We start from the raw sequence: 12,290 nt of genomic DNA, 5'->3' as shown, positions 1-12,290 counted from the left end.
TCCTCCATTTTAGGTGTCTCAGGTTGAAATAGACCAGTAGCAAGATGTTTGGAGTAGGAGTTGGGAATGGTCAATTTTCAATTTTCGTTGTCAAAATGATCCTTTATGTGGGTCTCTGTGAATGCCGCAAACATTGCAGCATTCACATTGAGCAGTCCCTTGATGTAACGAATTGTGTTGTTTATTGACGGCTTTAAACCCTGTATGTTTGCAAAGATAAATGTCGTTATATTAATGGAATTTAGGGGGGTGGGGTTTATTTGCTGGCAGGTTACAGTCATAACCAGGTTACAATCAATACTGGTAAAACTTGCAGTTTGTTCAAGTATATCTCCCGCAGGACAGTGAATGGGTGGGTACCAGCTGTGTGTGGTCCAGCTCTCTACTACTACCACGAAGACTTCTCCAAGAGAATGGTGGAGTGGCTGGAGATCCTGAGGGCGGAGGGCATTGGTAAAGTGTTCCTCTACGTTACTGACGTTCATCCTAACTTGGAGAAGGTCCTCAAGTACTACGAGGATGACGGCTTTGTCCATCTCATCAACTACTATTACCCACCACCATATATCAACGAGCCAAGTCTTCGCAGGTAGGGTTACCTACACAACTTTTCTAGGCAGGTATTGACAGATAACAGGTTTAGGTCCTGATATCACAGCATTTTTTGGATAGACACCAAGGAAATGAGTGAGGGTGAATATGCTTTAACTGTTCTGATTATCTTGCCTTGGAGGGACAATGTCAGTTTGTATTACAACGTCATGCATTTTGGCAGAGGCGCTATCAAAAAACCGTATGCCATTATTGCATAACTCCAGAACACACATACCTCAATGCCCGGGATAGAGCGCGGCATAAGTTTCTAATGCAGTTAAATATTACCACTAAAGACTTTACGTGAATCATAATAGATATTCAAAAGTTATCACATGGAAACTGATATCCCATTTTTAAAAAACAATATGGCAAATATGGATTTATAAATCCCAAAACAAAGTTAAACCTTCCACTAGGAAACATCAGCTTTAAAGCCAAAGAGAGAACAATATCCTAAAATACCTTAAATTTAAAACCTCTCAGATTATCATTGCTGAAGCATTGAAGACAATCGGATGAGGAACTCAGAAATTATCATATGTAAACCCATATTTCATGGTGTGTAATGGAAGTTGCAAGTGAACATAGATGAGAGTAAAGTGATGAGGGTATCAAGCGAGTTAGGTAAGGAAAAACTGGATATCAGATTAGACGGAGGGAGTATGAAAGTGAATGTTCAGATATTTGGGAGTGAACGTGTCGGAGGATGAGTATATGAAGGACGAGGTTATCAATAGAACTGATGAAGAGAAAAAGGTGAATGGTGCAATGAGACATCTGTGGAGACAAAGAACGTTATTCATGGAAGCAAAGAAGGTGTCAGGGGAACACCTTCCGCCTGAACAGAAGTGTGGAAAAATGAATCACTGAGGAATAATAATAGTGAATTTTTTTATAAGTATTTTACTTAAAAATAAAATAAAAAAAAATAGCCGCCGTTGGTTCCAGTGTGATCTTCAGTTAGGAGAATCTTCTTAGATGTTTAGAAGAATTTATTTTTGTTATCCTGGGTAGGCGGTGTTAGTCAGATGTTCAGAAAATCCCATTGTCCCACTGTCTCGTTGACTGAGTTCTCGCTCCAATAAATCTAGCGTCTACTCTGGATGACCGAGCCAGCAGCAGAGATGATAATGAAAAAAAAAAAAACTGGTTACATGATGGTTACTAAATATAACACTGAAGAAAGGACCACAATGGAAATAAGTCACTCTGTCTGACTTTTTTGGGTTATCCCAGGTTCTCTACACACATGCTGCTATGTATGATAATTCTATGTAACTGTATTTGTGTATACCTGAATAAACTTACTTACTAAAGGGTGGTAGACTGCTTTAATATCTTCACTGGTAACCGGGTTAACAGTACATAAGAACATAACATAAGAAAGAAGGAGCACTGCAACAGGCCTACTGACCCATCATCCCCCCCCCTGATTAGCCCAATGACCCTCCCCGGATTAGCCCAGTGACCCACCCATTCTGGTCACCACCACTCAAGGAAGGAGCACGGCACCAGATCCAGCAACACAAGCTAGTCAGGTCCAACTCACACTCACCCACACCCACTCATGTATTTATCTAACCTATTTTTAAAACTACACAACGTTTTAGCCTCAATAACAGTACTCGGGAGTTTGTTCCACTCATTCACAACTCTATTACCAAACCAGTGCTTTCCTATATCCTTCCTGAATCTGAATTTTTCCAACTTGAAACCATTGCTGCGAGTCCTGTCTTGGCTGGAAATTTTCAGCATACTATTTACATCCCCTTTATTTATTCCTGTTTTCCATTTATACACCTCAATCATATCCCCCCTTAATTCTACGCCTTTCGAGAGAGTGCAGATTCAGGGCCCTCAGTCTATCGTCATAGGGAAGATTTCTGATACATGGGATCATCTTTGTCATCCTCCTCTGTACATTTTCCAGAGCATTTATATCCATTCTGTAGTACGGTGAGCAGAAATGAGCAGCATAGTCTAAATGAGGCCTAACCAAGGATATATAGAGTTGAAGAACAACCTGAGGACATCTATTATTTATACTTCTAGACATGAAGCCAAGAATTCTGTTAGCTTTATTGCGAACACTAATGCGCTCTTGTCTTGGTTTTAGGTTACTGCTAACCAGAACTCCTAAATCCTTTTCGCAATCAGTAGTATTAAGATCTACATTATTTAGTTTATATGTGGCATGGTTATTTAACTGTCCAACATTTAGAACTTCGCATTTGTCAGTATTAAACTGCATCTGCCACTTCTCCGACCATTGCATCAGTCTATTCAAATCATCCTGGAGTGCTCTAGTGTCCTCATTAGAATGAATTGGACGGCCTATTTTGGTGTCATCAGCAAATTTGCTTATGTCGCTATTTATTCCCCTATCTATGTCGTTTATGTAAATTGTGAACAACAACGGGCCCAACACAGACCCCTGAAGAACACCGCTTGTGATGTGCTCAGTGCCCCCATTCTGATTTCTCCCCATTTATGCAAACTCTCTGCTGTCTATTTGCCAGCCATGCCTCTACCCAGGAAAAAATTTCTCCTATTCCGTGTACCTTAAGTTTCCTCAATAGCCTCTGGTGTGGAACTCTATCGAAAACCTTATTGAAGTCCATATACACAATATCATATTCATTACCATGATCTGCCTCCTCTGTGGCATGCAAAGAGTACGTTACCTTTATTCGGCGCATGTACACACCCTCATTTATAAGCTATCTCCCCCAACCAGCGAACCAGGTAACTGAGTGTTGACGATGGAGCCCCGTCGTTCAACCAGTACCCAGGTTCCAGCCAATAAAAAGATGGTTTTGGCAATCGCAGAGGTTATGTGGGTACCACTCTCCTGTCTGCCCTTGTCATTCCCATTCTAGAGCTGGTTGAAGCACCACTACACCTGACTCTGGAACCTGACCTGGTAATATCCAGCAACATGCACCACTACACCTGACTCTGGAACCTGACCTGGTAATATCCAGCAACATGCACCACTACACCTGACTGGAACCTGACCTGGTAACATCCAGCAACATGCACCACTACACCTGACTCTGGAACCTGACCTGGTAACATCCAGCAACATGCACCACTACACCTGACTGGAACCTGACCTGGTAACATCCAGCAACATGCACCACTACACCTGACTGGAACCTGACCTGCTAACATCCAGCAACATGCACCACTACACCTGACTCTGGAACCTGACCTGGTAACATCCAGCAACATGCACCACTACACCTGACTGGAACCTGACCTGCTAACATCCAGCAACATGCACCACTACACCTGACTCTGGAACCTGACCTGGTAACATCCAGCAACATGCACCACTACACCTGACTCTGGAACCTGACCTGGTAACATCCAGCAACACTACATCTTATTGGCGGCTGGTGCGAAGTGGGAGTTCGTTTGTTCCTTTGCTTTACTTAACAGAGTTCTCGTAAGTTTAACATTACGTTTATAAATGCTTGTTTTGCTTTTAAGATTCTTTGTATTATCTGTCTTATCACTACAACTTCCAACTATGGCATTTTTAACTACAATCTGCATTTATTTTCCCCGACACTTTTTTCCCTTTACTTCATTCAACTGGGTCCTACCTGTAATAATGTTAGACTGAGTTTTTTAAGTCTCTTCTAATAGTTGATTCTCAGTCCCAGATCATTTGCATAATTATTTTTTTGTTACTTTATACAAGATTTTCGAAACATAATTTGTCCATAATTTTGAAAATAAACCTTTGTTAAAGATCCTAAAACAGATTTTTAGCTTAGCTACAATTCTCATGAGCCTCTGAAGTGATACACTTTAGCTTCTAAGCTAAATGTTTGCTGTGGTATTCTCAAATCTACGTTCCTGTATGTTGTCTAAAGTATCTCTCCTTCCAGATTGTAACACGTATATGTGATATCTTCTCACTCCTGTCTTATATGCTCATGGCTTTGAGTTTATTAGGATTGAACTGAAGTAGCACCTTCGTGTTCGCTCTTGCAGTGTGTCCAGGCCATCTATCACAGTTCTCTCCGGGTGTTGTCTTAGCACTTTTTCATCGTCTGGAGTGATCCGCTGAATTCATTTTCCTCTACCATTTAATTAATGTATCTCAATAACACTGGTGTTGAAGCAGCAAAGTTAGAATCCTCTCAGTTATGTCCGCCTCGTTAACTCCTTTGTTACCATAATCCTCTGCCTTCCATTCTTCATGTATTCCTAAATGCACATTGGTATCTTTCCTGTTATTCCCACGTGCTTTTCCAGTTTATAAAGAGGCTTTGTGTATAATACTGCATCAGTTACTCTCGTACAGTCTAGGAAGATGCATCCTCTATATTTCTCTATATTCATTTCTTTTCAATTACTGTCATGAGACTCTAGGCGATTCTACAGATTTAACTTTCTCTGAGCCCGTATTGGTAGTTCTTGTATCCATTTATAACTAAATATTCTCCTATTTGTGTGTGTGTGTGTGTGTGTGTGTATAGGAACGGATGAAAATAAATTAAATTATACACATAGGTCAGGGCGCACAAAGAATCCGACTGCAGGTACGGGTTTAGTGTAACTTTATTTAGGCACGGGTACACATAAGTGCAGTATCATACGTATGTAAATTACCAAGGATAATCCCCAAAAATCAGACAAAGGGACCTATTTCCACCGAGGTCCTTGCAAAAGGACCCCCAGTCAAACTGTCCAGTCAGGTGGGAAGTTCAGAGATGTCTGAGAAGCTCAATCATGCCGGGATGTTTTTATATGCTCTTTGTTGTTACTTTTAAGCTAAATACTCAAGCAGTTTAGTTGTTGTTAGGAGTCGTTCGTGTATGAGATCCAGAGTGCCAAGACGCAAAGTCAAATGCCCCCGCATCTCTGCGCACCGCAGGCTGTGGACTCTAGTGAAGCGCAAGGAAATGTTCGCGCAGGAGAATGTCTACTTCACTGACTGTCTTCTGCGACACATGCACGAATACCGCTTCATCGCCCACTATGACCCTGACGAGATCCCCTTCTTGCTGCAGCATAACAATTATTCCCACTTTCTTGACTACTTGATAACGAGGTACGCACTACTTCCGCGACGGGTGAGTCAATCAGCTACTTTCTAAGTTAGGTTGATTCTTATTTTACTGCCCAGGGTTTAGGGTCAAGGTCAGATAAGACACATGTGCAACAGTTAGCTATCTTTATTCCGAATTTTTTCGCCTACACAGTAGACTTCTTCAGTCGAGTGTATATGAGGCAGCAGAAACAGTAGTAAAGCCGAAACAACAGTATGGCGGCTAGTATATTGTATACCGTCATCATATTCACTATGTCAGACACTGCAACACAACGATTTCATGATATAAAGAATATCTCCGATATTTTTTTTTTTTTATTTTTTTTTTTATTTTTTTTTTTTTGCCTGACCACTAGTTATAAGTGAGAAGGGGTGGATTTGAGAGGGACCTGCCCTCTCAATGATTACATTCTTACTTCTTCTTTCAGCCTCACATTGTTCCAGACTATGGAACAATATTCTTCTCCAGGCTGAGGGACTGACCACCTCAAAACTACGTCTTGAAGGCTGACGGACTGATTACATCGCTTTTACATCGCTACTGCTTCTGCTGCTTCCTCTGTATTCGACTGAAGAAGCTTATTGTACAGGCGAAAAGTTTCGGAAGATACCTAACTGTTGCACATGTGTCTTAATTATCAACTTACCGGTATTGTATATTATTATAACGTTCACACATAAATTTCCCCGTCTTCTAATAACATGTTTATTGTTTCTCAATTATCTACCTTGTCCATAATTACTATCGCATTTGCTGTTAAGTTATACCATGAATTAAGGAAAGATCCTGGACTTCACCTTACGAAACAGACAAAGCAAATGCGATAGTAATTATGGACGAGGTAGATTATAGTGAAAAAATGAAGATGTTATTAGAAGACGGAGGAACTTACGTGCCTCTTAAGGTCGAGATTAAATCTTAGTTCATTACCCGTGACAGACACAAATAATGATCCTTTACAAAATTAGTTTCAAACAAACAAAAATTGATATTCGAGTTATTGTTTATTTACTGTGTAAACGATACAAGGCGGTCAATGCCTTTAATTAGCGCAGATGAACATTTAAATGAAAACAAAACTAGGTACATAACCTCAGAAACAAAATTTAGGCATGCAAGTTTACTTACAGCCTCGTTAATCACAAGTATGAGAGCAAATATAACAGACTAACATGGGATTAAAAAATAAAGAATTGGGATAGAATTGCAATGATTCTGGGGTTTCTAAGCCAGTGGGAGCGACAGGATTTACCTCTCTTCTAGTATTGTTTGGCACCTTAATTTTGATGAATGATGATTATTTTAGTCAGCGCGATAAATAAGTCCAAGGATAAAATTTCAGTTTTTATCGTAATAATTATAAAAATTATCAGTTACTGCAGTTCCCTGTTACTTACAGCTCAGAGGATGAATCGAGAAAGAAGATAAAGGAAAACAAGAAAAAGCCTACGGGTTACCGACTCCAGTGGAAGTTCTTTTACAATGACCTGAAGCCTTCCCAGAGCGAAGTAACTGACGTGCCGGAGGACTTTTGGTACCTAAGACACACCCTTACAAAAGTCAAGGACAGAAATATCAACACAGGCTTTTACAAGACCCTCTACGACATGGACACTGTCAGGGGAGTCTTCTCTCACGGCCCCCTCGTCTGCACCACAGGTACATCACAGTTGGTTCTGGAGGAGAGGAAGAGGTATGTTGTGCACTGTGAGGAACGGGGCAGTCTCTTCTGACGAGGGACATACTATGACCAGCTCAGTGGAGTTTCTTGATTATGTGACTGAGCCTTCCGCTGGCTTACCTGTCTACTTAGCAGAACAAATTATATATATATATATATCACAAGATGTGTTTTATAATGATGTGATGTATATTCCATAAACTTAATGGTTGACCTGAAAAGTAAGTGATATTTTCGTGTCACTGATGCTACGTGGACGGTAAAACATGTTACCAGTCTATCTTCATGGATGGAAAATTGACAGAAGATTTTATAACAGATGAAGATGTTCTCCCATTGATCCATTACTAGTTTTAGTATCCTTCAGTAACGAGGTTATTGTCATTTATGGTATATTGACTGATAGAGCTGTCAGTGGTTAATGTTATCTTCTCTCTCACTGATAAAGTGGGGATGATAGTATTAATTAACCAGTAATCACCGTCACAATCTCACCAGATGACTTCAGTGAAGGACACCGTTTAGTTGTGTTGCAACTGTGCCAAATCTTCACTTGATAAAACTTTGTAAAGTAAAAGAACACAAGTGCAACTAATGTGACATTTATTGTGGCAACGTTTCGCTCTCCAGGAGCTTTATCAAGCCATTACAAACAATACATGGACACAGAGGGTATATAAAGGCTCAGAGTGAGGTGTAATACTAGTGAGGTACCATTTCGATGTTCACTAGTGGTAGTAGTAGTAGTAGTAGTAGTAGTAGTAGTAGTAGTAGTAGTAGTAGTGGTAGTGACAAAAGTAATACAATATGTAGATGAATGGTTCAGAGAACCGACATGTTGATTGATGGACTGACCACATCGACTCAAGGTTGAGGGACTGATTACCTCATTCTCCTCCTGTTCTTCAAGATTCTCCTTTGTATGGACTGATGAAGCCACTGTGTGGCGAAACGTTTCCTCAATAAAGATACCCAAGAGTTGTACATGTGTCTAATTTAATACAATATGGTAGAGCAATTAATTCGTACATGAGTAAAAGGATATAAAAGCTATTACTTGGGTAACATAAAAATAGGTTGGACAAATATAAACTGGAATGAGGCAGCTTGTTTCAGTGTTCACTTTCTGTGCTTTGTGTAGTATAACAGGAGAGACTATGTGATGGCAGGGTTTACTGTTTTCAGGAGGATTCTTGCTAAGACTTCGGAGATGGTGAAGCTGCCGCTGTTTTGTTTAATTGTATTCGAAACAGCGGCAGCTTCACCATCTCCGAAGTCTTAGCAAGAATCCTCCTGAAAACAGTAAACCCTGCCATCACATAGTCTCTCCTGTTATACTACACAAAGCACAGAGAGTGAACACTGAAGCAAGCTGCCTCATTCCAGTTTATATTTGTCCAACCTATTTTTATGTTACCCAAGTAATAGCTTTTATATCCTTTTACTCATGTACGAATTAATTGCTCTACCATATTGTATTACTTTTGTCACTACCACTACTACTACTACTACTACTACCACTAGTGAACATCGAAATGGTACCTCACTAGTATTCACCTCACTCTGAGCCTTTATATACCCTCTGTGTCCATGTATTGTTTGTAATGGCTTGATAAAGCTCCTGGAGAGCGAAACGTTGCCACAGTAAATGTCACATTAGTTGCACTTGTGTCCTTTTACTTTACATATTGTCGGTAATTCTACCTACTTTATGATAAAACTTTGCACAAGTCGAAACACTGCAAAATAAACACACTTTTGCATCTTCTCTTTTCTTCAGTAAAGTCGGCGGCAGTGATTATGCCCCCAGACTGTTGCAGCAATAATGGTAGCATTTACCACTCCACAATATTATTATTTCGTGTATGTAATGTAATACTGATTGCTTATAAACTACGCTCAATGGCATATTGTTTAGATGAATATCTAAACAACCCGGGTTCAATTCCCAGGGTTGGCGAGATATGGGCAAGCCTCCTGACACCTGCCGTCCATGGTCATCACCGTTATTTACAGTTGCCTGTGTGTAATAGACTGTCGTGGGTAGCATCATGGAGGGCAGCAATATTTCACAGATGGGGCTGAGACTTCGAAGTTCGCTAAGGAAAGATAACAGTTCTTAGACTGATATTAAACTGTAATTTTTTTTTACAGATATAATTATTTTTCTATTAGCTAATAGCCACTTGATCCAGCAGTCCTAATCTGATCTTGTGATACTTACATTAGAAGAATAAAGTTTATCTTGCCCCTGGACGCTGAACCTCAATAAGACGATAAAACTCATATATAATTATTATTTTTTCATAGGTTTGTGTTCAGTGAAATCGTTGAGGTCTGTTGCTACCAACGTGGCCTTCCTAGGCCACTTCAACAAAGTGTGTGGCCAGCAGTGCCAAGAAGCCAACTCGACGAAGCATGAACCATTTCTTCAAAAATACAGGAAACAAGTGATTGAAGCTGTCAACAAAGTGTTGAGGAGCTAGTGCTTGTTGACCTTGGAAATACATCCTGGAAAGTTTGCAATACTAAAGGAGCAATCTCTAGTGTTAATTCATCTGGTGCGATGCTAAGTGTATTATGTACATAACCTGACCATATTACGCTGATTAAGATGAAGTTATTGAAGATTTTTGTCTCCAGGTATTCTAGGAACAAGTTAGCAAGAACCATGCTGATGGGTGAACCCGTTCTCATACCATAATATTAACTGTAAAGCTTAACGTTGCAACCGAAACAATTTAAAGATCATGCATAACTCTTCCCCAGAAATCTATAGGTGAAAGCGTGACAATTAACCTGTCATATACACGCTTGCATAGAAGCTCTGTGGCCTGATACACGAGTACCTTTGTGAAGAGAGAGAGAGATTACGAACAACCTCCCCTACTCCTGGATGCTGATGTTGGTGTTTATAAACTACAGCGCAGTATGACCCTTATAGGATTAACACTTAGTTATGATTATAATAAGTTTTAAATGAGAGTTACTTTTGGTCCCCAGGAAGGAGTATTTTCCTTTTTGTAAATGCCACCCCCCTTTGTTAGCTTGCGTGAGGCACACCGGATTGGATTTATGTGCCTTTGGGAGTCCATATATTCGTGCTCGTTTCGTTTGTTAGGGGCTAGGTTAGTACTAGAGTGATTTCCTGCTTTCAGTTCGTTTTAAGAAATGTCTGCTGTATAGCCCTTGTGGCTTAGCGCTTCTTTTTTGATTATAATAATAATTAAGAAATGTCTGAAACTGTAAAGGATGTTTTAGTTAGTTAATGATGATGTGTTCACATGTTGCACGCGCGCGCGCGCGCGTGCGCGCACACACACACACACACACACACACACACACACACACACACACACACACGCGCGCGCGCGCACACAGACTAGCATTCCAGCATATCAGTAAGGAGTCGTTCTGGATTCTGTACACCGTGTACGTCAGGCCCATACTGGAGTATGTAACTCCATTTTGGAACCCACATCTGGTCAAGCACGTCCGGAAACTAGAGAAAGTGCAAAAGTTCGAAACGAGACTAGTCCCGGAGCTAAAGGGCATGTCCTACGAGGGAAGGTTAAGGGAACTCGACCTGACAACACTGGAGGACAGGAGGGACTGGAGAGAGACACGATAACGACATTGAGGAATTTATAATGTGGACAGAGACAGGATGTTCCAAAGATGGGACGCAGCAACAAGGGGTCACAGTTGGAAGGTGAAAACTCAGATGAGTCATAGGGATGTTAGGAATTATTTCTTCAGTCACAGAGTTGTCAGGAAGTGGAATAGTTTGGAAAGTGAGGTGGTGGAGGCAGGATCCATGATATGATATAATAGATATGATAAGTATGATAAACCTCGTGGCAGGATACCTGGAGGAGGGTGGTATGGGAGCAAAATAAACACAGTAGAAAAAGTTTAGACTTATATTATCCTTCACCAATTTAGAACAGCAATATGTACACTATGTACAGTGATAAGTATAGTGCACTCCACGGTAAGCAAGGCAGAAATAGAAGCCACAAGATAGCAGACCGTGCTTCAACCAGCTCTAGAATGGGAATGACAAGGGCAGACAGGAGAGCGGTACCCACATAACCTCTGCGATTGCCAAAACCATCTTCTTATTGGCTAGAACCTGGTCACTAGTTGAACGACGGGGCCCCATCATCAACTCTTAGCAACCTGGTTCGCTGGTTGGGGGAGATAGCCTGTAAATGAGGGTGTGTACATGCGCCGAATAAAGGTTACGTACTCTTTGCATGCCACAGTGGTGGTAGGTTACCTGGAGGAGGGTGGTGGTAGGTTACCTGGAGGAGGGTGGTGGTAGGTTACCTGGAGGAGGGTGGTGGTAGGTTACCTGGAGGAGGGTGGTGGTAGGTTACCTGGAGGAGGGTGGTGGTAGGTTACCTGGTGGTGGTAGGTTACCTGGAGGAGGATGGTGGTAGGTTACCTGGAGGAGGGTGGTGGTAGGTTACCTGGAGGAGGATGGTGGTAGGTTACCTGGAGGAGGGTGGTGGTAGGTTACCTGGAGGAGGGTGGTGGTAGGTTACCTGGAGGAGGGTGGTGGTAGGTTACCTGGAGGAGGGTGGTGGTAGGTTACCTGGAGGAGGGTGGTGGTAGGTTACCTGGAGGAGGGTGGTGGTAGGTTACCTGGAGGAGGGTGGTGGTAGGTTACCTGGAGGAGGATGGTGGTAGGTTACCTGGAGGAGGGTGGTGGTAGGTTACCTGGAGGAGGGTGGTGGTAGGTTACCTGGAGGAGGGTGGTGGTAGGTTACCTGGAGGAGGGTGGTGGTAGGTTACCTGGAGGAGGATGGTGGTAGGTTACCTGGAGGAGGGTGGTGGTAGGTTACCTGGAGGAGGGTGGTGGTAGGTTACCTGGAGGAGGGTGGTGGTAGGTTACCTGGAGGAGGGTGGTGGTAGGTTACCTGGAGGAGGGTGGTGGT

The 12,290-nt window shown here is 41.7% G+C and overlaps 1 protein-coding gene across 6 annotated transcripts in view; it reads left to right on the top strand.

The window, feature by feature from the left end:
- The window catches only part of LOC128695927 (uncharacterized), a 131,951-nt gene extending 120,726 nt beyond the window's left edge, over positions 1-11,225 (top strand). For 4 of the 6 annotated variants that reach the window (XM_070093112.1, XM_070093109.1, XM_070093110.1 and 1 more), the window contains 4 exons: positions 341-589; positions 5,417-5,665; positions 7,066-7,325; positions 9,658-11,225. In XM_070093112.1, the coding sequence (XP_069949213.1) occupies positions 341-589; positions 5,417-5,665; positions 7,066-7,325; positions 9,658-9,833 (934 nt within the window). In that variant the 3' untranslated portion in view covers positions 9,834-11,225. The remainder of the gene's footprint in view (positions 1-340; positions 590-5,416; positions 5,666-7,065; positions 7,326-9,657) is intronic. The other 2 variants (XM_070093111.1, XM_070093113.1) reach the window with 2 other exon arrangements.
- The last annotated feature ends 1,065 nt before the right edge of the window (positions 11,226-12,290 follow it).

Source organism: Cherax quadricarinatus, chromosome 41, assembly GCF_038502225.1.
Source record: "Cherax quadricarinatus isolate ZL_2023a chromosome 41, ASM3850222v1, whole genome shotgun sequence".
Lineage (NCBI taxonomy): Eukaryota > Metazoa > Arthropoda > Malacostraca > Decapoda > Parastacidae > Cherax > Cherax quadricarinatus.
This window is presented reverse-complemented; position numbering and strand designations above follow the sequence as displayed.